The 25,129-nt window shown below is 39.6% G+C and overlaps 2 protein-coding genes across 3 annotated transcripts; one reads left to right on the top strand and one right to left on the bottom strand.

Annotated features, from left to right (window-relative positions):
* Positions 1-42: 42 nt before the first annotated feature.
* scn4aa (sodium channel, voltage-gated, type IV, alpha, a) lies at positions 43-20,500 on the bottom strand. 2 transcript variants are annotated; one of them, XM_072455527.1, is made up of 27 exons: positions 20,410-20,500; positions 14,458-14,761; positions 14,148-14,275; positions 13,977-14,057; positions 13,763-13,891; positions 13,595-13,686; positions 12,497-12,769; positions 12,358-12,421; positions 12,090-12,231; positions 11,810-12,007; positions 11,192-11,353; positions 10,387-10,519; positions 9,680-9,918; positions 9,432-9,605; positions 9,007-9,363; positions 5,776-6,222; positions 5,537-5,578; positions 5,319-5,454; positions 4,806-4,960; positions 4,570-4,743; positions 4,338-4,460; positions 3,847-4,128; positions 3,721-3,774; positions 3,472-3,609; positions 3,261-3,365; positions 2,878-3,148; positions 43-2,208 (listed from the first exon to the last, which is right to left on the bottom strand). In XM_072455527.1, the coding sequence occupies exons 2-27, from the start codon at positions 14,710-14,712 to the stop codon at positions 926-928; spliced, it is 5,637 nt and encodes a 1,878-aa protein (XP_072311628.1). In that variant the 5' UTR covers positions 14,713-14,761; positions 20,410-20,500; the 3' UTR covers positions 43-925. The 2 variants fall into 2 exon arrangements, with proteins under 2 accessions (XP_072311628.1, XP_072311629.1); XM_072455528.1 differs by lacking the exons at positions 12,497-12,769; positions 13,595-13,686; positions 13,763-13,891; ... (2 more) ...; positions 14,458-14,761; positions 20,410-20,500 and having other exon boundaries at positions 12,090-12,227; positions 12,358-12,415.
* On the top strand, positions 20,494-24,523 carry dydc2 (DPY30 domain containing 2). Its single transcript, XM_072455529.1, has 10 exons — positions 20,494-20,576; positions 21,236-21,390; positions 22,066-22,188; positions 22,692-22,988; positions 23,065-23,331; positions 23,680-23,790; positions 23,900-23,944; positions 24,034-24,147; positions 24,305-24,364; positions 24,442-24,523. Exons 2-10 carry the CDS (start codon positions 21,244-21,246, stop codon positions 24,466-24,468), a joined length of 1,191 nt encoding a protein of 396 aa, XP_072311630.1. The 5' UTR covers positions 20,494-20,576; positions 21,236-21,243; the 3' UTR covers positions 24,469-24,523.
* Positions 24,524-25,129: the final 606 nt, after the last annotated feature.

Below are 25,129 nucleotides of genomic sequence, written 5' to 3'. Positions count from 1 at the left end.
GTCCAAAACAGTCACTAGAGGGCAGTCAATAACAAAAACACATCCCTTTTCTTTTTATTTCTCTACCACTTCAGATATAATTGATCATCGATAACAAAATATACACATTCACGACACAGGCCAGGGGTGGTTGTGACCCTTTTTCTTCATTTGAAATGTAAACAGTGGAGGACACTCTGTACATGTTACAGTTTGCACTGGTTTAGCTGTTTCCGCGGGTCACGTGACATGCAGCAGGTTAAAGTGTGACCCTTTAGAAAGAAACCTGACCCTTTCTCTTCCAAACAGGACCAAGAGCGGGCGAAGTCATAGATAACTAGAAAACTGAAAGTGCTTGAAAATGCAGAATGTGAACCAAGAGTAAGACATTTCAGTTAAGACGGCAGGTGAATCCTTTTTTTTTTTGTTTATCCCTGGATCTAGCCTCACAGAACAAACATTACACTCTAATATCAGAGGGTTTAAGTTAGTTTGTTAGTTTGAGCTGGACGTGGAGGCGTAGGTAGGTATAAATAGTGCAATATAAACTGGGCTCTTCATGTTAGCTCTGCCAGTCGGCTTGTTACTCAATTTGTCAGCAGTCACTTTAGTTACTGCAGTATTTCACACACTGGTAACATGTTGTGCCCTGATAAAATGATACATTATCTGTGTTTAAATATACAAACCCATATTGAGAGAGACAGAGATAACAATGTTTCTATTACTCGTTCTACTACTCCCTTCTTATTGTATACGTCCAACAAGAATATGTTTTGTGACAGACACGTACCTCACATTTTCCATCTCTGGGACTGGAACAGGAGCTTTGGGCTCTGTTTACAGCCTACACTACAGGAATCATTTACCTCTAAACTTGAAATATTCAGAGAAGGCTCCTGTTCAGATCAGTAAAAAAACCTGTTAACATTATCACTCTTCTTTGCTAAACAATGGACTCTTGTAGGTCTTCAAAGTGGATAAAGGGGTACGTGTTTGGTGCTGAATGTAACAAAACCTCATTCGTTATCTCCACAGGCACAACCAAGAGATGTGGCCGATCTGGCTCAGGGCTGTCTGAGTCTCTCTGAGTCTGAGGAAGCTGCTGCTCCACTAAAGTCTGTAAATCCACCCGCTCCAACTCCTCCGCGAGCTCCCGGTTACTGCCGTAAAGCACTCCCATCCGTCGAGCCAAAAGACCCTCTTTTTCCGGAGGTTCTTTGTCTTCTTCCCCGCTTCCTATCCTCTGAGAGCGGTGCATGAAGGCGGCGTGGCGTATGCACCGTTTCAACAGGTGTGCTCGGTAAGCTTTCTGTATCATGATAGCGGACTGGAGCTCCTCTTTGAGACGCACGGTCGTGACAATGGGAGCAAACGTGTCTATCTTAGGGTTACTGAGTGCAAACTTTGCCAAAATACTCTCACGCATGGCTGCCATCTCCACAGTGTCTCCCAGGACCATCTGAGTAACAGCTAACAACACGTCAATGCAGTGAATTCTGTCGCCAGTGACTAAAGCTATGTCCATTTCGATAAGGCGGAAGCGATTAGGCATGGCCACCTTGAGCGGTTCTTGTAAGGCGTCACAAAATTCAAAAAGTCTGCCGTATTCAATGTACTGTGTTTCTTCAATGTCGAATTTCTCCCACGTTTCGTTGAACATTTCGAAGTCTTCCTCGCATAGCGCATCGCCGCTCTCCTCCTGCGCCACGTTAAAGTTCTCCAGGATGATGGCAATGTACATGTTGACCACGACCAGGAACGAAATGATGATGTAGCTGCAGAAGAACATCATGCCCATCCCCGGGTTGCCACAGTCGCCTCGGAAGTCTGTGCCCGGGTGCTCAAAGTTTGGGTCACAGTCCGGAGGCTCCCTGTTAAGCATAGGTAGTAAAAGCCCATCCCAACCTGCGGAGGTGGTGATCTGAAACAAACAGATAATGCTCCCGCCAAAAGTCTCAAAGTTAAAAATGTCATCGATCCCGGCTTCTTTTTTGACATAGGCAAAGTTGGACATGGCGAAAATCGAAAAGATGAACATGACGAGGAAGAGGAGAAGGCCGATGTTGAATAAAGCAGGAAGCGACATCATCAGAGCAAAGAGGAGCGTCCTGATGCCCTTTGCCCCTTTGATGAGTCGCAGGATTCTGCCGATTCGGGCCAGACGAATGACTCTGAACAGAGTGGGAGAGACAAAGTACTTCTCTATGATGTCTGAGAGCATTGTTCCTGAAACAAATGAATGGCACAGGGATCAGAAACAGTATTTTATTCATGCACAATAGCAATAGTGTGGTAGGTAAATGTTTCAAAGGAAGTCAGCAAGACACGGGTTTTGGAAGTGAAGATGTTTTGACTTTCATTCGAGAGTAGTTTTCAATCTTAAGGGAAATGGTGGAGAAGTATTTATACTCTCCTGAGCTCAAATTGGATCTGCCCAAAGGGAAGGGGAGGAGTTATAACTGAAACTAAGCCTGCCTTGTTTACTAGTCAGTTTCAGCCTACAGCTTGTGTTGTTGGGCCAATTGAATATAGTAATAATAGTAAGTCAGTAGTCAATGGCCGCTCTGGCAAACCTAAACCAGTCACTAGCCAAAATAGTGTAAGCAGTAGTAGAATTTAGGGCTGGGAAATTAATTGAAAGATTGATAGATCGAGATTGAATCATGTGAAATTGTCAATACTCTGACTATAAAAATGTATGTTTTTTGTGCAGAGTTTTGTGCTCATCATTAGATCACTACTAAAAGCCATTTTTACTTTGTTTTTGGAAAAAACAGTTAAAATCGATCAATATGAGAAAACTAAATCTTGATCTTTTTTAATATACCTCTTATGACACTGTAATGAAAGCATAGTTTGAGGTCACATTTACAGTGTACTGCATCTGAAACTCACCTGCGATGGACAAAATCACCACTACAAAATCAAAAACATTCCATCCATTAGTGAAGTAGTACTGTCTCAGAGCGATCAGCTTCAGCACACACTCTCCCGTGAAGACAACAATGAAGGCCACGTTGACTTTGAACAGAAAGTCCTCCTTCTCTGGGCTCTGGTTGTCTGTCTCCACCATCATGGTGACCATATTGAGGCAGATGAGAACCATGATGAAGATGTCAAATGGCTGCTGACTGATGAAGTCAAACACCATGCCCTGGATTGGGTTCTGGGGTCAGAGGTTGAGAGAGGGGACAGGGGTGAGGCATGCTATACCAGTTTGTCCCAGCTTTGAAAATAACATTCAGTATCCATGTAGGATACACATCCAGAACTCTTACTGTTGGACGTGGGATTGGTTTCTGTGGCTTCTTTGAACCCAGTTTCTTCATGGCTTCATAGTATTTCTTCTGTTCTTCAGTCATGAAGATGTCCTTATCTCCAAAGTGCAGAGACAGTCAAATATCATCACTCAATGTACTTTAAAGCTTAAAAATTTACACTGAAACTACACCATTATGAATGAAAATATTTTATTATAATTATGCTTATCTTTTTCTTTTGTTGGTTGAAGTTATCAATAATCACACCAATGAACAAGTTGAGAGTAAAGAATGACCCAAAGATGATGAAGATAACAAAGTACATGTACATGTACAGGTTAATCTCATAGGAAGGCTGCTCTCCTTGCTGAAAATATATATTTTAAACAATATCATATATATATATATCATATATCCTATTTCACAGCAGTTCAAACCAAACCAAATGCAACATTTGTAAAAGGTACAGTGAAAGTACCTCTCTCGAGTCAACAGCTGCGTACATGATGTCCATCCACCCTTTGAAGGTTGCCTACAGAAATATTTATAAAGTAACACCGTCATTCACATGACAGGAGCATATTATTAGTACAGCTTGTCTCACCACTTGAAGAAGGGAGAGGTATCCACTTCCCACATTGTCATAGTTGACTTTGACATTGACCCAGTGCGCCTCCTGTGTGGCTTCTTGGAGTGCCAAACAGTCACTCTTGTTGTTAACCTCCGACAGGGGGAAGAGCTCTGCAGTCGTGGTGTTGATACAGCGATAAAACTTTCCAGCGAATAGATTGACTCCCATAATGCTGAAGATGAGCCAGAAGATCAGACAGACCAACAACACATTGAAGATAGAGGGAATGGCTCCGACGAGGGCATTGACAACAACCTGCAACCCAAGAATATCATTGCCTTCATTAGGCACATGTAAAGATAATACTGGGCTTAGATAATCATTGGTCTTACCAAAGCGGCTCTTATAGTATGTCCGCTGAGTAAGCATGCAGTCATAAACTCACAAATACAAGCCAGTCAAATTAGTAGCAAAACAAATCACACAATTTATTTATGATATTATTTATTGGAAAAGAAACTTACTCTCATTCCCTCAAATCTTGACAAAGCTCGGAGAGGTCTGAGTGCCCTGAGAGTTCGGAGGGATTTGATTGGTCCAAGTTCAGAATAGCCCATCCAGTTGGCAACTAAACTAATCAGGGAAATCTGAGGCAGAAACACACACTTTCTAATCACAAAATCAAATAATTTAGCAATGAACACCTTTTGTACAATGTACAGTTTAACAACAACCAATAAAAAATGTGTCACTTACATCTACAATGAAAAAGTCCAGCCAACACCAGGCGTTTGTGAAGTACGTCTTGAAGCCGTACGCCACCCATTTCAGGATCATTTCCACCACGAAGATGTAGGAGAAGACTTTGTCAGCAAATTCCAGTATAATTTTAATTGTCCGTCTGCGCTCAATGTTTATGTCCTCAAAGGCCTGTGAAAGTGACACTGATCAACATGAGAATATGACAGTTAATGTTAATGACAAGCACCTACCAGTGCCCCACTGCTGAGGAGGATCATAAAGATGATAAAGGTCTCAAACCAGTCGTGCTCCACAATAGTGAAGCAGGTCCGCCGGATGTTCCACCAGGTTTTACCTCGACCTTGAGTGATATCCACAGACAGACAGGGCCAGCGCTGAACACAGCCTTTAAAATGAGAAATGTTTAAATTATCAACAATCTGTCTTAGTAATTGACCCATCCTTCAATCAGCAGCCCTGGACAGGTCAGGAGAAGTAACCAACTGCAGTGCAACACCCAGGGGCCAATCTTCTGATCTTGAGCCATGATCTTTGTCTGGATCTGGCGCATAAGCCTACGGTGCTTATTGTGCGTTGGAAAAACACAGTGCCAGGAGGAAACCCAGCCAGACATAAGGAGAACCGTGCAATATGGTTTGACATCTTGTGTTATTACAATATAATGAACCTAAATGATATTTATACAAAGTGAACAGCTATTATCACAGGCACATTTACTACGAAATGTGTGTAGTATTTCCGACCGTCAGTGAAGCAGGCCTCTGGTTCCACTGGGTCAGGCTCCTCCTCCTCCACCTCCTCAGGTTCAGACTCTGATGGTTGATAATCTGCAGTGCTGCAGACCGAAGAATCCCCATCCCCACTTAATGCTCCTTGTAGCTAACAGTAAGTATAAATAACACATTTAGTAGCTTGCTTTTACAATATTCATCAGAAAGATAAATACAATTATATTTCTTACTTTGACACCTCTATACCAAAGATCTTCAGTTCTTGTTTTTCTCTATAAAATCAAAGAAATCTTAAGAACAAATATATACAAAAATATGTAAAGCTTCATATATAATTTTTTTTTTTTTCATTTTGGATGCAAATAACGTTTTATTTACACTACACATGATATGCTGTTCCTACCTTGTTAAGTACTATGTAACAAGCCATAATATCATGCTATTCCAGGTTAATTATAAGTATAATTACCATTTCAAGCATTTTCTTATCACTTGTCTCATCACTTGAGGAAGTTTCATCATCTTCATCTTCATCCTCATCATCACAATCTATGTTTTCAAAGTCTGATTCTCCTTCTGCCATTGGAACACTAAATCCAAGTTCCCCGTCCACAAAAGCTTCTCCCTCTACTACACAATTCGGGATTCCATCAGTCAATTTCAAAGCTGGAGTCGAGCCCAAATGGTTCATCTCAATCTCCTCCATTTTACTGTCTGGATCATCAGAATCATTTGGCGTTTTTTTCTCAAGTAATTCCAAAGCTTTTTGAAAGATGTATGATTTCAGCCAAGCAAACCCCCACTTGATCCGGCCAATGGCAATCTGGAGGTTGTTCAGCTCTCCATCCTCTTCCCCGGGAGCCAGGTTGTCCCCACTGAAGGAGTTGAGCAACAAGGCCAAGAACAAGTTCAAGACCTGTGAGGGGAAAAGTCAGTCAATTATAACATTTATGATTTATGAACTGTTTAGTATTAGACGTCTGAAAATGTTCATATCTTTGTGGTTATTAGGACAGCACAGCAGGAAAAGGGAGACACCAAAAAACTGCATTTTTGTCAAACCTGATTCATTTTCTTTTTCCAAACCACTAAAGTGTGCTGTGATAAGGAGATAATCAGTGTTATTATTATTATTATTATTATTATTATTATTATTATTATTATTATTATTAAGTATGGAAAAAGAGGTGCTATAATTTCCTTGTGCCTGAGTGGGGTCTTAATTACTAATAACCTTTAGTCGCTAAAGTGGCTAAATCACTGTCAAGAGTATCTCACATGACATCACATATCAAGTCCACGCTGCAGGAACCTCAGTAAATATTATGTAGCTATCTTTAGACTGTAAAGCCAGTTAGATTAGGCATTTTGCAGTTCCTGTTCCAGAGGTTTAGCGGGAGATCATGGTTACATTCCTGTGTCCAAGCTGTGAGGCAGGACGAGGAGGCTGTGGATGAGCCCCACAAACTGTCCCAGCAATAAATAAGTGTAAGTGGGAACAAGATATGAACAGATTTCTTTATGTAAGGATTTGATTCATGGGCTTGTAAAAGGCTGAGTCTGTCTGCACTCAGTCAGCGTCAGGGTCTGCCAACAGCTCGACAACTACTGTTACATATTGCATCTGAGAAAGGGCATATTAGATTATCATATGTTTATGGATTGTGTAACTATTAACTATTACTTTAAAACTATGTATCTGGGAAATAATACTCCTGCAATAGAAACAGTAGATGGATAGTAGATACCTCTGAAATATACTCCTGGCAACAGCAAAAAACAAGTGATTGTAAAGAAACATACTTTTTAACCACACCTTTTAAAGGATTTCAGATGGAATGCCATTTCTTAATACCTTTTTGAAGCAAATCCTAACAAATATTTAAATATCAATTTGAGTCAGTATATTTAAAACCCATTTGCATTATTATGTATATTCAGTCCACCCGCTCTCTGCTGCCTCACCTGTCAGTGTGTGTTACAGCAGGGGCTGCACACGCTCACTAGAGCAATGGTCTTAGCGTGTATTTAAGGTCAGAGGTACTGTCTGACCAGTCCAGTCATTGGTTTTTAATAGAAACTTCCTTTGATGACGTGCGTAGTTTATAATTTGTCTTTATGTCACTCTGAATAGTGTTCATGTCTCTAAATGCGCATGCACGTACTGAATGCTGCGAGCTGAGGTGTGAACCACAAAAAACCTTAATAATTTCAGGCATGACACTCTGCAACACTTTTGTCATCACATTATGATAAGCTGCTTCCTTTCCCGCAGCTATGAATAACACAAGCGGAAATGGATTTGGCTCTTGTAATTCCCCATAATACAAGATTGTATTTACCATTGCCTTCAGTGATGATAACAAGCCCTAAGTGTCTCACACTGGTCCTAGGACCTGCTCTTGGATACGATTACAAGACATGACACTGACTGTTTGGTTTTGGCTTCTTCGGCAAAAGGAGTTGGCAATATTCAGAGACAGACCACACTATCTCAGGGTATTATAGCGACACAACTGTCAACTATTAAAATGGTTTATCAGCTTTGCAACTTCACAGCAGTGACAATTATAACACAGTTAAAGTAATCTAAATCTACAAAGGTTAAAGAGCAGATGACAACTAAATATATGACTCTTAGTAACATTTAATACAGGTGTCAAGTCCGCTGTACTGTTCTGGGCATTTGGTGGACCTAAACAAGGTTATTAACACAACACTGTCATTAAATATATAAAGAAAACAATGGAACATACTGTAATAAAATAAAGATTTGAGACAATATTTAAATTCAATGCAAAATTATTATTAATAAACGAGGGGCGGCCTGGGGAGAAAAGGTAACTCTGGGTCTCTAGCAGAGCAGACACTTATTAATCAGCGGTTACATGTTGGTTATTTGAAATGAGACAAAGTTATAGCCTCTGTAAAGCGGGGTTCACCTACAATTTTTTTTTTTTAACAAATCACAAGTCATTTCCTGTATGATGCACTTTAGATAGAATATTTTAACTGAAGCACAGGCTACACAAACATCATAATTATATCATTATATTATAGAATTGATTTGACCAGGTCACATCAGGTTATACTTAAAGATAAACTAGAGATAAGCTGCAGTGTGTGACCTTGTAAGCAGAATAAACAACTTGACTTCATTCCCCTGACCTCTGTGCTGAGAGTCTCCAGAGAACCACTGCTGCTGCAAACTCTGCCATCCAAACATATGTTTTCTTATGCACATAGACACTACCAATGTTTAGTTTTCTGTGAACGAGTTTGACTTAGCCGCGTATTAATTGCTTGATACATTTGGCTAATTTCTTTTTTTCATTGTTTCTAAGTGAATGTGAGACAGATTCTTGCCAAATGAAGAGTGTTTTGCTGCTTGAGATTTGTCGAACACATCCCAGCCTGAACAGCCTGTGTGTGCGTGCTCGTGTGAGAGAGGGCTCATAATCCACTCCAGAGTAGGGACGATAAAGAATTATAGCCACTTGGCTCTGTTTATTTATGACACTTAAATGCAGCCTCAAGTTTCCTGCTGCAAGTTTCCTGCTGCCTCTTTTAAGCAAAGCACCAGCGAGTTTGCTCACATGCTCTCTCTCCTTCTCTCCTTCCCTCTCTCTCACTCCGGGCACAATCGCTTATTAGTTAATGCCACAAGCCCGCCCTTCTTAGAGAGTGAAAACAGACTTACGACCAGATTTCCGATGACCATGACCATCATGAAGACAATCAGGCACATGGCAGGACCAGCCACTTCCATACAATGCCACATGGTCTCAATCCACTCCCCACAGAGAATCCGAAACACGATGAGGAACGAGTGGAAGAAGTCAGTCATGTGCCACCGCGGCAGTTCACAGTCTTCTGATATCTTGCACACACATTCCTTGTAGTTCTTGCCAAACAGCTGCATACCCACAACAGCAAAGATGAAGACAATGATGGCCAGCACTAAAGTCAGGTTTCCCAAGGCTCCCACTGAGTCTCCAATGATCCTAATCAGCATGTTCAGAGTGGGCCATGACTTAGCCAGTTTAAAGACTCGAAGCTGTTCAAAAGAAAGAGCAGAGATGGTAAAGTGATTATAAGGAAAAGCAACAAAGGACAATTTCTTACCAGACGAAAGGATCTGAGAACAGATAAGCCTTGCACATTGGCCAAACCAAGTTCAACCAGACTCAGAGTGACAATGATGCTGTCAAAAATGTTCCACCCCACTTGAAAATAGTAGTATGGATCCATGGCTATTAGCTTGAGGAACATTTCAGCTGTGAAGATACCAGTAAAAACCTAGAGATGGAAGATCAGGATTGTATTATAGTTATTAAAATGAACAAATTGTCGCTACAGAAACAGTTAATTACCAAATTGCCCACTGAGAGCATGTGGTCAAATTCTGGTGTCATTGGATAGTGCTCCATTGCCATAAACAGGGTGTTCAGGACGATACAGATGGTAATAGTCAAATCCACAAATGGGTCCATCATAACAACATAAACCCGCTTCTTAAAGGTCACCCAAGGCAAGCAGCAGTCCCATTTTAAGAACATGTCAGCGAACTTATACCAGCCGGGCGGGCATGGCCGCTGAGCTTCCTCCAACTCTAGACAAAAGAGGCAAACAGTAGTAAAAGTATTGTGTAAATATGCTTTGAAAGGCATCGATACAAAACAGGATACACAGGAAGCTACAAGTGCAGACATGGGTGACTTTAATAAACAGCCTGCGAGTGCCAGGTCTAAATTGAGCCGAAATGCGCTAAGCTTAACACTACGAGGCCACAGAGATGTCACAAGCATAAAATGGTTATCCAGGTTCAGAATGTTGTGATGAAACAATGCTACTGTGTAACCTGAAAATACAAAAGTTACTTACGCACTATGTGGTGTACCCTGTAAATGTGTGACAAACCACATTGATATGGTAGAAAAGGTTTTTGACATTGACTACCTTTGACAATATTTCTACCATGGACCACTCCTGGACTAGTGAGAGATTACATCAACAAGCACATGGGCAGCTTGTCTGTAGCACGTTGTGCTAGATTTATATTTTTATAAAGGTACTATACCTTCCATGGCTGCCATAGTAGCAATAGTGAGAGCGCTCTCGGTTCTGTTCATCAGGCCTGGTTCCTCCACATGAAGCATGCTGCTGTGAGCAGAGCCTAAGGATTTTTCTGTCTCCTCCTCATCAGGGGGAACCTGTACAAGAAATGTGAACAAATTGAGCCATTATTCTTGATTTACCAATTCATAGTTAAGCAAAACTACCTTTTAATCTTAAAGGTGCACAAAGTAACTGTTCCGCCGCTTGCTTATTATTTTGCCTGGAATATTCCTCAGTAAAGCATTGATATCCATTATTCAAGAAATTGCTAAAAACTACCTTATAGAATAAATATTATGTTTTGTTTGGTTTTTAGTAATCAAATATAACATACTTAGATCCTTAGTTTAAATTTGGTTAATTGTAAATTGCAATATTGATTTAAAACAGCTTAATAACAGAAAAAGGTAAATTAACGGACAGGCCCCGCTCTTCATAGTGGCATTTCACCATGGCATTTGTATGTGTGTTTATTGTTGAAAAATAGTTATGTGACATTTCTGTACTTTACATTTCAGTGCACTAGAACCTAAAATGCAGAACAATACAGGATTACTCAAACATGCATGAGTCAATAGAAATACAACACTAAGTACATTGGTGATGAGAGAAAACCATTATAATATGGTTAGAGTGGATTTTTCAAAATAAGTTTAAAAAACTGTTTCTGTGAGCAGGGTCACATGAACTTGGCCTGGTGGTGGACCTTCTTCTAGAAAAATGACATAGTGCACCTTTAACTGACTTTAAAAACTAAAATGACATACCTCCACCATAGTGGGTGCTCTGACAAGGAGTCTCGGAATAACCCTGCTGTTGCAGTCCTTTGTGATCTGGTCATGTTCAGGGCTCGGACTGCCTTCTGATGCTGAGCGCCGACTCAGGGACTTCTTACTACTGAGAGTTACATGGCTCCCATGGAGATGGGCCTGGAGGGAAATGTTTTGGTCAAGGTGTTATCAGCGTTGACCATAAGCACTGAACATATACCATAATACAAATTTAATAAATAAATAAAATAAAATAAAAAGCTCAAGATAAAATAATAATAAAATAATAAAATAATAAAATAATAAAATAATAAAATAATAAAATAATAAAATAATAAAATAATAAAATAATAAAATAATAAAATAATAAAATAATAAAATAATAAAATAATAAAATAATAAAATAATAAAATAATAAAATAATAAAATAATAAAATAATAAAATAATAAAATAATAAAATAATAAAATAATAAAATAATAAAATAAAGTAAAGTAAAACATAGCTAGCATAAGATTGCTCAAGATTGTGCTCAAATATATATTTTTCATGACATTTTTTTGTAATTCAACATGTCTATATATTATCATAGTGCGCAAACCAACATGTACAGTACCTGCTCTTGATTCTTAAGTTGCAGCAGGAGTCTCTGAAACTCCTCCTCCTTCTCTATGGCCTCACGCTTCGTCGCCTGGTTCTGCTCGTTATAGGCCATGGCCACCACAGCCAGGATCAGGTTAATGAGGTAGAACGAACCCAGGAAGATGATCACCACAAAGAACAACATGTACGTCTTTCCAGCCGCACGCAGGATCTGTGTGGCAGAGGCGAAAGAAACTACAGGAACTTAGGACAAAGCTTTAAACACTTTCAATTCAAGTTAAAGAGATGCTGACCAGCTGAAACATGTTTTCCCAGTAGTCCTGTGTCATAAGTCTGAAGAGAGCAAGGAAAGCCCAGCCAAAAGAGTCAAAGCTGGTGTAGCCATAATTAGGGTTCATCCCAGCTTTCATGCAGGTGTATCCTTCAGGGCACTTTCTATCAACACGGAAAATAAGTCACAGTCTGTTTGTCCAGTATCAGATACATCTACATTTATCAAAACATATTCATCTATAATACCTGTGTTAGAAATGTTAAACAAATACAAATCAATGAGCATACCCAGCATCTGAGCTGTTTCCACAAATCAGAGCATCTAGACTGCCTTCCACAAAATACTGATTTTCTACAACAGAATAAAATGTCAAGAATTCCAAATGCATTTATTGTCAAATGTGTATTTTGTGTGTGTTTTTTTTACCTGGATTCTCGATATATCCTGTGAAATCAAACGAACTGTTGAAATGCGTGGTGTTGTCCAATAATAAAGAGTCATTGAATAAAGATGATGAGTTGAAGTAGTCGTAGGTAGTGTCATTGGAGAGGGGCCAGCGCACACATTTCTGACGCAGGTTTCCCATAAAGAGTTGAAGACCGACAAGAGCAAACACAGCAAGGGCAAAGACAGTCAGAACCATCACGTCCACCATTTTCTTAACGGACTGGATCAGTGCAGCTACAATGGTTTTTAAACCTGACAAAACAGAACATAAACATATTACATTGTACATACTCTGTCGGCCGGTAACAAGACTGTATCAACCAATTGTTCAATAAATGACAAATGAACAGTATTTTAAGGCTCATTATTTCCCTTTCATTGATTATACATTGCACGGTTCTACATTTAAGATAAGATAAGATAACATAATCCTTTATTGTCCACACATGGGGAAATTTCGGTGTTACAACGCAGTAGATACAGGAGGAAAGGACAGATAACTTATAGTTAAGTTTTAAAAAAAAAACTCTTAATAGAAGAACTCTTATAAACAAAACAAAAATATCTTATTAACAAAACTCCTCTCATATCTTAATAGGGAATGGAGGAAAATAAATAAATAAATAAAATAAAATGATAAAGATAAAAATACAAATACCATTATAATAAAATAATAAAAAATAAAACAAAGTGAAGTAAAAATAGCTAGCATAAGACTAAATAGTACTAATACTAATGGTAAGTAAACAAAACACATGAATATGGCCTTAATTGCTTGTGAGTTCGACAGTAATTGCATATGAATATGACGGTATTGCACATGGTTAATTCAGTCATGTGTGTCAAGTATTGCACGTGTTCAGGGCTCGCAGTGTTTGTTATAAAGTCTGACAGCAGCAGGAAGGAAAGACCTGCGAAACCTCTCCTTCACACAGCGAGGATGAATCAGTCTCTCACATTTATTTAAATTTGTGGGTTTCGTGTCAGTGGCATGAAGTGATTATTGTTTATCTCAATATTTTCTGACGCACACGCTTCAAAATGATCATGTTATTGAGCACATTATTGCAGACGTACCAGGAATCACAGTAATTGTTTTGAGGGCTCGAAGCACACGAAAGGTCCTGAGAGCTGACACGTTGCCAAGGTCAACAAACTCAGTAAGATATCTGAGGAAAAAAATGTTTCAACAATTGAGACCAACATCGAAGTGAAAGAAAACGGTGCATACAGCAGGGTACATACGCCATACTGATAACCATGAAATCCAGCCAGTTCCATGGATCTCGAAGGAATGTAAAAGGTCCCATACAGAAACCTCGAGACAACACCTTGATTGTTGCCTCCATAGTATAAATGCCAGTGAAAACATACCTGGGAAAACACATAAAACATACAAACATATACGAGTGAGGGGAAATAGATAGATGTTTATGGTCAAAGATGATGCTGTACATACTCAACAGTTTTACTCCAGGCTGGTGGGTTGTTCATTGTCATGAACACACAATTGGACAGAATTGTGAGCATGATGAACATGCTAAATAATTTAATCCAGGATTAAGGAATACATGTTGCACTCGCCATGAACACAATAATAAAAGTAGAGATTTGACCAACCGTGATGTACAAAGGATATGAATGTATGAGAATTTTAATGGCTCCTCTCCTCAATCGACTGAAGGGGCTCAGAATGTAGCAGGCCGGTTCAGCACTGAACCTGAAGATGGTGTTTCCTTTAGTGACCACGATGAATGTCTGAGGACACAGATCATAATGACTCATTTGAACAGTTTTACTTCGACATGACACATACTGCATCATTTGCATGCATAATTGAATCATCATCCTATGTACATAAGGATGCATTCAGTCATTCATCAAAAGCCCTACAGAGTTCAGGCTCAGAGTACTGAGACAGGCTGTGAGTTCAGACTGACTTTCTGTGCTTTGTAGAAGGGGTCGATGTCCTCCAGAGGGGTGTTGAGCAGCTCAGATGGAGGGTCTCCAAAGATCATAGGTAGGCTCTTGCCCGCCTCAAGGTCTGGATTAGGTCCCTCTGGCTCTTCCTCCTCATGGCCCTCTACTTCAGCTGCCTTTTTAAATTCCTCCACGAGCCTCTCGATCTCCTCCAGCGACTCCTGGGTGAAGGGCCGGAAAACTTGAGTGCCTGGGGGAGGGAGCAGGATGGCCATCTTCGCATCGCGAAACAGAACTGCCACACCAAGTCTTCCCAAGGAGAAACTAGAAGAAGGAATCTGCAATTTAATTACTATTGATTATAACTGTCATAACATATATCTTGAATGATATGAAGTTTCGACATGTAAACAGCTTTATGTTTGTAACCTGATCTGTGCATATGTATCTTTGGAATTGGTAGTGCTCATCAGTGAGCTTTGATCTGTGCTTCATCTCCACACCCCACATTCCTCCATCCATCCAGAGCAACATGGCACTCTTGCTCTCACTGAACCACGAGCTCTTAAAAATGTCTCTATAGTAACAAAATTACTAGACACTCGGATACTTTCCCTCTAAAGACATCATGACATAAGGTGTGTACATCGGATTACTTATTAGTTTAGCTGCCAGGACACTCACTATTCATTTCCCAAAAGGCAAGTGTTTGCCACCTACTAAAGCCAAGACCAAAAAACATTGACTAAAGTTAGTTTCATAGACTAGATTAAACACAATGAAATGAAGAAGCGTGGTACACTTTATGGTATATGGTAAATAATGCAGTGTGATAGTGGTATATTCATTGATCCAAGTCAATCCAAATGAAGAATACACATAGTGCACAGGGAGTAAACACACACATGTAATGAATGAACAGGCCAATAACTGGAGCACTCAGACAAAAATGAAGCATTAAAAGTTGTGAGCGCACCACACGCTCACACAGATAATGTGGCTGCACAGCTGCTACAGGCCGTCAGGAGCTAGTGTCGTCTTTCAGAAGCACGATGAGTCTGCTCATTCCTGAGCGGCTGAGCCCTCGCAGAGAGCCTCACATCCCACCGATAAACAGGACCGACAGCCAACTCGTCTTACCCAGCTCAGTACTGCCTTGTACCCTCTGCCACACCAGCCTAATCTCCTACCACACTTCTCCACCTCCACACCGCACTCAAACCACTCACACTTTCAAGCGCACATGCACCTGTTTACGCAGTCACTGGGGGAAACATGGGTTAAGTGTCTTGCCCAAGGACAGCGGTAGAGTATGTATTGCTCAAAGGTATGGTTCAACCACCAACCTTTAGATCGGTGGGTGATTTCTCCACCACTTGAGCTTACCACACCTTCCCTCCAGGAATCAACAAAACTAGTGTTTTAATCACACTCGGTGAGAGCAGTTTATATCAGAAAACATATCTTCAGTATTCTATCATTTGGACCAGGATCAGTCTTTTAAACAATATGATTGCAACACAAAGAGTTTCACCCACAAATAGGTATGTCAAGATTAATTTCATAGACACTCATGATTATACAGCTCACAATAAATCGTATGAACTAAAAAAAATAACATTATTTTAAATACATAATATAGTATTTTATTTTAAATACTATAAGAAGGACACATAAATGTAAACTATTTGGTATCTGACTGTTTATGTGGCCCTCAGAGGCAACTGTTGTTGTGATTTTGGGCCTTACAAAAATAAATTGATTTGATTTGATTTGATAAACTTTACTTTAACATTCAAAAAGTTCTATTTCATAAAAATGGTCAAATACTAGAGCAGTGCTGCCCAAAATGGGGGTCACATGATGACTTGGTATGATTTTTAAATTATGACACTGTATTTTTATTTTTTTTATTTTCTTTGAAAACAGGATATATTTGGGAAATTGGGTCTAACAGCATAATAAGTCATTCTGAACCCGTGCAGAGGAATGTGAGTCTGTCAGACAATGTGAACCCTTGTTTGGTCATCGTGTAGATTTAAAAAAAGGGTAAAATTGGGATCTTTCTTCACACAATAAACACAACAATAAAATTGTATATGACATCCGGATACAACTAATATTTGACCATGTTATTACTTTTGAACCAGAATGCATACAAACGGATTAAAGAATATGTGAATGTAAAGTATAAGAGAGTTTAGGATCATGACAAACATTTCAGCCTGTAACTGATCACTGTCACTGACCATGTCGAGAATTTAGTTAAGCTGTAAACAACAAATCGAGTGAGCAAACAAGAGCTTTTATCACACGTCCTTTGACATTTGCCGTGGCCCCATTCCCCTATGTTTCTCACGGGGTCAAATCGCAGCCATCGCTCGCTGAAGTTCACTCTCTCTGGCCTGCTTCAACACCCTGTCACCTATCCATTAACCTTGTATTTCAACCCTATAGGGGGCACATTAAAACAGGCCTGTCCACAACTTCACACAAGGAACATCCATTCACAAAGAAGAACTACTCTAAAACAGTCGAAATTTATGATCTACGTAATCCCCCTGCATTTAGCCTTGATGTGTATTTAAAGACATATTCCTGAACACATTATGCTCTCACTAAGACGACAGCTGCTGTCATTCACGGTATGTCTTGAACATTACATACCAGGAAGCTGCGAAGACCTGCGGTAATCTCCAGGACCAGCTGCATGCTCTCATGTCTAATAGACCTATAGGGCTGCTGATGTATAACCATACACTTTTATAACAGAATCGCCACATCAATAGACAATAAGAGGGCTTAATGTTATCATGTCTGTAGTTCCAAAGGCAGCATAATGTGAAATAGGGATGACGAGCAGGGTGGACATTCTGCAAAATATCTGAACAGGAAGTCGGTGTAATCTCTCATTCGTCCAGGAGTGTTCCATTGTAGAAAAAGATTCAGTTGTAATGATCTAGACTCTGTTTTTTGTGAACAGGATATTGAGGAATTAAATTATTACTATTTGGCCCATTTGACCGTTGCAATTTTTTTTATGCACAAACATATAATCAGCAAATAGTCCAAACAGATGTTGGAATTAGGGTTGTAACTAAAGATTATTTTGGTAATCAATTGATCTGGCTATCATTCTTTTGATTTGTTCTTTAGAGATTATGAGAAGCCTGTGAAAATGAGAATGTTACTAAATTTGACTGAAAATTAAGCTAAAGAGAACATCTTCACTGAGTACAATAACAAATTAAAGCCGCAAGCGGCATCCAACGGCCCTCGCGGGCCGCCGGCCTTCCGACTCTGCGCTTTCGACTTGATAAAGATGGCGCCCTTATTGTGTATTGAATTAAAAAAGAACTTGACAGACGGGGACACATTGGACATGGCCAATCCAGTGCAAATGAACACAAGTGTCAGTCAAATTTGCTGCGCCGCCGCACAGAGACCGTAGCACTTGGAATAAAAATATGGATAACTTTTGATGCCCCGCTTGTGTAGATGATTTTCCCCAAATATGAACTTGATCGAGCTATTGCCCACGGAGGAGTTTGTTAAAGTGTGAAGCGTAAATGTGAACATTTCAGAGATTTCGCTGTTTTCCCATTTCTGACATATATTTGCGGGTCCGCCACACAGAGACCGTAGCACTTAGAATCAAAATATGGATAAGTTTTGATGCCCCGCTTGTGTAGATGATTTTCTCCAAATATGAACTTGATCGGACAATCGCCCTAGGAGGAGTTTGTTAAAGTGTGAAGCGTAAAAATGTGGTGATTTGAGCGATTCTACGATTTTCCCATAAGGATAACATGGGATGTTTCTGTCATCGCTACGGTTACGCCGTACAAAATATGACTTTGGCTCTCATACTTTTATGATCAGGATGGCAAATTAGAATGTTGTTCAAAATATCATGTCATTTGGAAAAACTCTATTGTTTATAGGCCACTCTGAAGGCCAAATAGTCAGAATTCAGGGAAACGTTTGCGGCTCCGTCGCACAAAGACCGTAAAAGCTATCCTTAAAATTTGGATAACTTTAGATGCCCCACTTGTCTAGAGGACGTACACCGATTTTGAGGTCGGTGGGCAAAACGCCCTAGGAGGAGTTCGTTAAAGTGTGGCGTCTCCCATAGGCGCAATGTATTTTGACTTTTGTCGGTGGCGCTGTCGCGCCATTTTTTTAGGAAAAAAAAAATGGCCCAGAAAAAACAAAATTTTTCGCCGATTCTGAATTTTGGGCAAAGTTTGGTGAGTTTTTGAGCATGTTCAGGGGGTCAAATTAGAGCTCAAAAAGCAGAAGAACAAGAAAAATAATAAAAAAAATAATAATATTTTTAGCAAAAACAATATAGCCGTTTCCACTATAACAACAAATTATACATCGTTTGAAAGCTCTAAGCCTTCCCCATGCCGCCATGGGGTGGAATCATCATTACGAGCGCTTACGCGCTCGTCACTCCCTATTTCGTCGGGATGCCCCGCCCACTCCCCATAGACTTCCATTGATTTGAGCAGAAACAAGCATGGCCCATGCCTGCGGCATGGATTCTCGCGTACGGGACGATGCCAGGATTGTTTTTGGAGGAATGTCAACAATGAGTGAATGGGCTACGCCCATTCACTCATTGTTGACTATTTCTGTCATAGCAGGAGTAAGTATGCTTGATCCATGCCTTCGGCATGGGCTAGTTCACTGTACTTGCCAGGGGCGACGGGGCACCAAACATGCGGGCTGCGCCCGCATGTTTGGTCAGACAGTTGCAACCTTGTTTCTTTTTTTTTTTTCATTAAAAGCAACACATTTTTCACATTTCTTTGTATTTTTTTTCTCGTATTTCTGGCTCGATCTGAAGCATAAAACCTCTTCTCTCAGCACATGGCAAGTTTTGGAGTCCGTGCATAGTGAAAAGAACAACAGATTCATTACTAAAGTAAATTATTATTTTAATAATCGATTAGTTGTGATGAATTTATTGATTCTTGTTTCAGACGCAGTTGGAATCCATATTTTATCTCTAACCTTATTTCACCTTTTGAAGATTGGAAAATACAAATGCAAAGCCAAGAGGTCACATGGGCTCACTCTGTGTCAAAGAAACTAAAAACCAACACGTTCTAAGTCCAAGACCATGTGATTGAAGACACACACAGACTAAAACTCATTTTGCATCCTCCTCGCGATGACATTTACTGTGTCGCTTTCAAATGTGCACACAAAAGAAAGTACAACAGGTGACTGTACCGGACACATTCATAGTGATATTGCCATATTTTTCAGTTCAAATACACATTGACACAACAGAAGAGCAGCAGGTGCACTGGCTGGCAGCCTGAAAAAGAGCACACAAAAGAGGACTTTTTGGTGTCTGGGGTCTCCTCTGATACTATGACATCTACAAAACACTGGTATATGCTTGAGAAACAATTTTGGGCAGATGAGTAGGGAAATGAGTATCATAGTATCTTCTATGAAGACATGGACTAAAAATAGAGGCTCAGATGCAGGAGGAATAGTGGGGGCTGATAGTGTTCACAGAGGCATTGGAAACGTGTGAGAGAGAGGCTTCACCTGCCAGGTGAGGACAGGCCTGTTATTGTGAGGGCGACACCAACACACATTCAACATTGCTGAGGAGCCATAAATCTACCAATTCCAAATTTGACCTAAGCTCAATTACATGAATATCATATTATTAGAACAAACCTATCCTTTACTTTCTTTGGCATAGCAGAATGTGTTTTTCAATCATTTATGTATTATGTGATTGTTCAGTTAATCTAAATGAAACATCTGAGGTGGGCAAAGGCCTACATGTTATTTGCAGGAACTCCAGACTAAACAAAATCAGGCGTGTGAAAAAACAAAACAAGACTAAGCATGGAACCTTACAAGACAAAATGCAAAGTGCACAATAAGAACAGCATTACACTGGACGCACTTGAAATAAACACAAACAAAGTGTACGTTACCTTACACGTTTTTACCAAATATTTCCACAGAAAGTGACTTAAGAAGCCCGGTATTTCGTGAAGCTTTTACTGAGGACTCCTGAATCCTCCGCGGTGGGAGCGCTGGGCAGGACCAGGACAGCTGGAGCTGACGCACTGTCCCGCAGTGAAACCCGAAGCCGCTCCAGGTAGGACCATGAGTCTAGGGACCTCCAGACCTTTGACTCTGAGTGTGAGCCGCACCGACACAGCTGGGGCCTCTTCACACGCTTCTCCCATGGACAGAACCTGTGTCAGCGATTCAGGGAACTTGACTTCAAATCACAGAGCGCACCGACACCTCCCGAAACAGAATATGTCCCAAACGATAACCTGAAAATACAGCGATCTGCTCACTCACCACTAGATGGCAATGTAGTGACATAAAACCCGAAACATCTAATCTAAATAACCACTTATTTTTACCAACTGTGCTAATATCGTTATAATATATATACTTAAAAATAATAAGTTGTCTCTTTTGCACATAGTGTAAAAAAACAGGCATAATTTTAAGCTCGTGTGCTGAGCAGCGCAGGGGACCCTTAATGACGTGACGCGGTTGCCATGGCGACACACACACATCCGGAGGCCGAGTTTGTGTTCTGTTTGGTTGCGTTTCCCTTGTAAACTCACTGTTGCGGTCCTAGTTTAAAGACAGTCAGAGTTTCGTTTTGCTTAAAGTAGCAAAAGTTTAAAGTTAAATTGTTTGGATCCACAGGTAAGTGCAATTTAAACACGCATTTGACACATTGCTGTAAGGGTTATTGTAAAATGACACATGATTTTGTCTGTGTTTCTTACGCAGAGGTAACCATGGATTCAGAGTATTTAAAGAAGCACCTGGGACAGTGTTTGGCGGAGGGTCTGGCTGAAGTGGCCGAGCGGCGCCCTGATGACCCAGTCCTGTATCTTGCTCATTGGATTTACAAGTTCAAGGCCAATGTGAAATATGAGACAGAGGTATGGTTATGATAGCAATGTCAACAATAAGATTAATGTTTTATTCCCAACCTGTTTGTACTGGCCCAGTGGTTCCCAAGTGGGGTCCTACTGGGCAGAGGCACAGCAGAATGTTTTATACACATCAAGCACGTAAAAGACAGTATTTATTCAAATGTACTACTTCAAATTAGAATTAATATTAGTATTATTAGTATTAACTCAACAGTCTTTATTATTTGTATGTTTAATAGCCCTGTGCAAATTATGCACAGCTTGAGATTCAATTCAGAAAATGTTCTCTTCAGTTAGCTTAATTTTAAACCAATGGAGATATTAAGATTAAGCTAATATTAAACTTGGCTTTTATTCAAATGTATTCATGTTGCTACCTCTCGTGACCCAGCAGCCTATTGTGTTGTTGCACGGCCCTTTCTGTTTACTTGATGTTGGCTGTTTCTATGGACATTTTGGCACATCTAGTAATATAAAGTTTGTGACATTCTATAGGCTCGCGTTACATTTATGAGCTGTAGCCTGTGTCATACGATTATAATTTACCTAGTAATTTAAAATGATGCTATAACACTTTGGTGTATGTAATATGTGTGTATTTGATGTGTTTTGTTTGTTTGACATGACCTGGAGCATAGAGTTAGGCAAATACCTTTTTGATAGAAATGTGTGTGATTTCAGAGAAAGGCTGCGGTGGCTCAGATGGAGAGCGAGTTGGCCGAAGCCAGAAAAGAAGCATTATATCAACAGAAGCTGCAGGAGGAAGAGAGAAAGATCATGGAGGAGTTTCAAAAGTCTAAACGGGTAATACGTCTGTGGGCTTTAACGGAGCTATTTTATAATGCCACCACAGTAATATAAATGGGGAAAAGACACAGTGACCTTCAAGTATTCATTTCATTCAACAGTTACAAGAGACAACAAAAGGACACAATACACCCGCCCCTGACGCACAAATAGAACAAACAGAGGAAAAAACACAGGTGGAAGATGAGACAACGGTTAACCTCGACTCAAAAGACCAACATGACCAAAACAAAGTAAAATCCAAAGTTGGCAATCATGCTGAAGAGGTGATCTAAACATTTAAATTTGTCCTTCGCTCTTATACCATTTAAAACCATTACTACATTTCCTTGCATGCTTGAATCTTCTGCATGATTTACATACACGGTAAACCAATTATACTAAACTTACACTGTGCATCTCTTCAATTTTCAACAACTATACAGCTATATCTACTTTGCATGAACCCTCCCTGTATTGAGTTCAATTACATTTTAAATGGTTAAACGTTTCTCTACCAGGAGACCACAGCAGATGCAGAGAACAGACCACTCTCAGCTCCAGAAGGGGGCAGCACAACGACGGATTTAACCGCTAATGCTGCAGAAACCCAAGAACCACCTAAAGATCAGAGGAATGGAGAAAATGAGGAACAAGAACAGCCGAGTATTAACCAGGAAAGTGAAAAGGTTGAGGCTGAGGAGACTGACAGCGCAGTGGAGACAGCTGAGGAGCAAAGAACCACAGAAACAAGAGATGTCCACCAGCTGGATAAAGTCGAGGACGAGCAAAGCATTGACAACGCAGAAGATGAGGAGGTGCAATGTTAAATCATGATTACATCAAGATCAATTTGCAAAAACACGGTTAAACTTTCCCATAACTCTCCCTCAGGTCAAAATATCGGATCACGGACCTGCTGAACCTTCAAATACAGATTTAAACCAACCTGATAAACAAGAAGAAAGCGATAAAATGTTAAACCAACCTGATAAACAAGAAGAAAGTGATAAAACGTTAAACCAACCTGACCAGCAAGAAGAAGGTGATAAAACGTTAAACCAACCTGACCAGCAAGAAGAAGGTGATAAAACGTTAAACCAACCTGACCAGCAAGAAGAAGGTGATAAAACGTCGCCTGATGAAGAAGTTCAAAATAAGGTGATGTTACAAAAATATTATAATCTCTTTTGTTGGGTGAGAATTATTTGCACGGTCAAGGAAGTCTGCTGTTTGCTTATGCTGAGGATGAAAGAATGGAGAAAAGCAGAGCACGAGCAAGATTTAGGAGGGAAAAGTGAAGATTTAATGAAAACACTAGGAAGTTGAGGGAGATGATCGCAGCTAAAATCCAACATCTGCAGCTTTGCAATGACACAAGGTGAATTGAGTGAATTTAAGTCAGGATTCAGGGAAAAAAGGACAGGAAAAAAGCATATTCAGGGGAAAAAAGGACACTATCATATCTGTTTTATCACAAATTTTCACTGTGCACAATTTTACCTGAAGGAAAATGTCAAGGATCCTGACAATGTCCGGGAAAAAGAGCAACCAGAAGAAACCATTTCAGCTGAAGATGATGAAACGTCAAGTCCTAGAGTCGCACAGGATCAGGAAAAGGTCTTGTTTTGACAGTTTGATTTTTCACAATGAAAAAATATGTGAATAAAAACACACATAGCTATAAGATGTGTTTGGTATAACGTGATCATTGCCCATAACTTTGCAGGAAGTCGATGGGAAACAGAGTGATACGGACAGCATAGAGAAGACGGTACAGAAATATAACCTGCAAACAATAATTATAGGTGATGAGCATTGATTTAATAATGTGTTCTTCATGTTGTATAATTTTATTCAAAGGATGCAAACATTAAGAGTGCAGACGCCGATAAAGCTGAGGAAGATTCATCTCAAATAGACGCGCACAAAGAAGATGGTAAAAATACAGACGCCTCTCCACGTGATGAAGATAAGGTAAAGATAAACTGACTGGATTTTGACTTACCTTTTTATATTTGTATTTAATGGTTATGTATTATTGTTCGTTTGCAACTCAACATAATCGACTACAATCAAATGACAAAATGATCAAATCTAGATGATGATGATGTATTGTTTTCTCTTGTATCAGGCAGATCCAGAAGAACCAGCTCCAGAGAATGAAGGTGAAATAAGCACAACTGAAAACAGGGTATAATATAAATGACCAAGATGTGCAACTATTATCCAAGTTGATGCATAATTTGTGGCTTGACTTTTCTTTTACAGGAGGAAGTACAAGAGGATGACAGCTGAGAATGTATTTACAGCAGAAAATATGCACAATGCTATTGGTGTTTGAATAATAAAGCATGTTCGTCCTCACTTGCATTATCATTATTTGTAACCTACAATTTCATAATGTTTATTTATTTATGTATTTTAGATTTTTTCCACATGAAATACAAACTACTACTAAAGAGTGGTGGAAGAAGTACTTGATTTTGAGTAGTACAGATAGGAGCAAAAGAAAATTAATTAAATAAAAATTACTCGAGAAAAAGTACAATATTTAAAAAGCTAAAGTATTAAAAAAAACAATTACAAAAAAAGACTTAAATAACGAAAATAATTTAAAACAGCATATTTTTGAGAACTTGGACGTCACATGAACATGCAACAAATAAAAACACACATTGCAGAAGGTCTTGTAATTTTCAGTCCAGTTTAAAAAAAAGGTGAAGTAAAAAGTACAGATACATGATCATAAATGTAGAGAAGTAAAGTAAAAACTATCCACTGTAAAATGTGAAAAAGTAGGTATACAGTACTTTTAATTGTGTTGCCTACTTCCTTTCCACCTTTTGAATTAACTTAACACTTTTGAAACAGTTTTGTACCATTCATTACAACCAACTATGACATTACTTTTCTCTTACATTATTTTTGTTAATCATTTTGGCGCGTGACTTTTATC

Source organism: Eucyclogobius newberryi, unplaced genomic scaffold, assembly GCF_026437365.1.
Source record: "Eucyclogobius newberryi isolate DKJ021-1_F unplaced genomic scaffold, fEucNew1.0.hap1 SCAF_20, whole genome shotgun sequence".
Lineage (NCBI taxonomy): Eukaryota > Metazoa > Chordata > Actinopteri > Gobiiformes > Gobiidae > Eucyclogobius > Eucyclogobius newberryi.
Note: the sequence above shows the minus strand (reverse complement) of the source record. Positions and strands in the feature narration are given on the sequence as shown.

What these genes read in the sequence shown, in the direction of transcription:
- dydc2 (XM_072455529.1), top strand. Translation starts at nt 21,244, where the DNA reads ATGGATTCAGAGTATTTAAAGAAGCACCTGGGACAGTGTTTGGCGGAG. An exon ending in ATGAAGAAGTTCAAAATAAG is followed by an intron (nt 23,332 to 23,679) that starts GTGATGTTACAA and finishes TTTTACCTGAAG; the next exon opens with GAAAATGTCAAGGATCCTGA. An exon ending in CGGACAGCATAGAGAAGACG is followed by an intron (nt 23,945 to 24,033) that starts GTACAGAAATAT and finishes TTTTATTCAAAG; the next exon opens with GATGCAAACATTAAGAGTGC.
- scn4aa (XM_072455527.1), bottom strand. Translation starts at nt 14,712, where the DNA reads ATGGCCATCCTGCTCCCTCCCCCAGGCACTCAAGTTTTCCGGCCCTTC. An exon ending in AACAATTACTGTGATTCCTG is followed by an intron (nt 12,770 to 13,594) that starts GTACGTCTGCAA and finishes CTGTTTTGTCAG; the next exon opens with GTTTAAAAACCATTGTAGCT. An exon ending in CAGCTGTTGACTCGAGAGAG is followed by an intron (nt 3,610 to 3,720) that starts GTACTTTCACTG and finishes ATATATTTTCAG; the next exon opens with CAAGGAGAGCAGCCTTCCTA.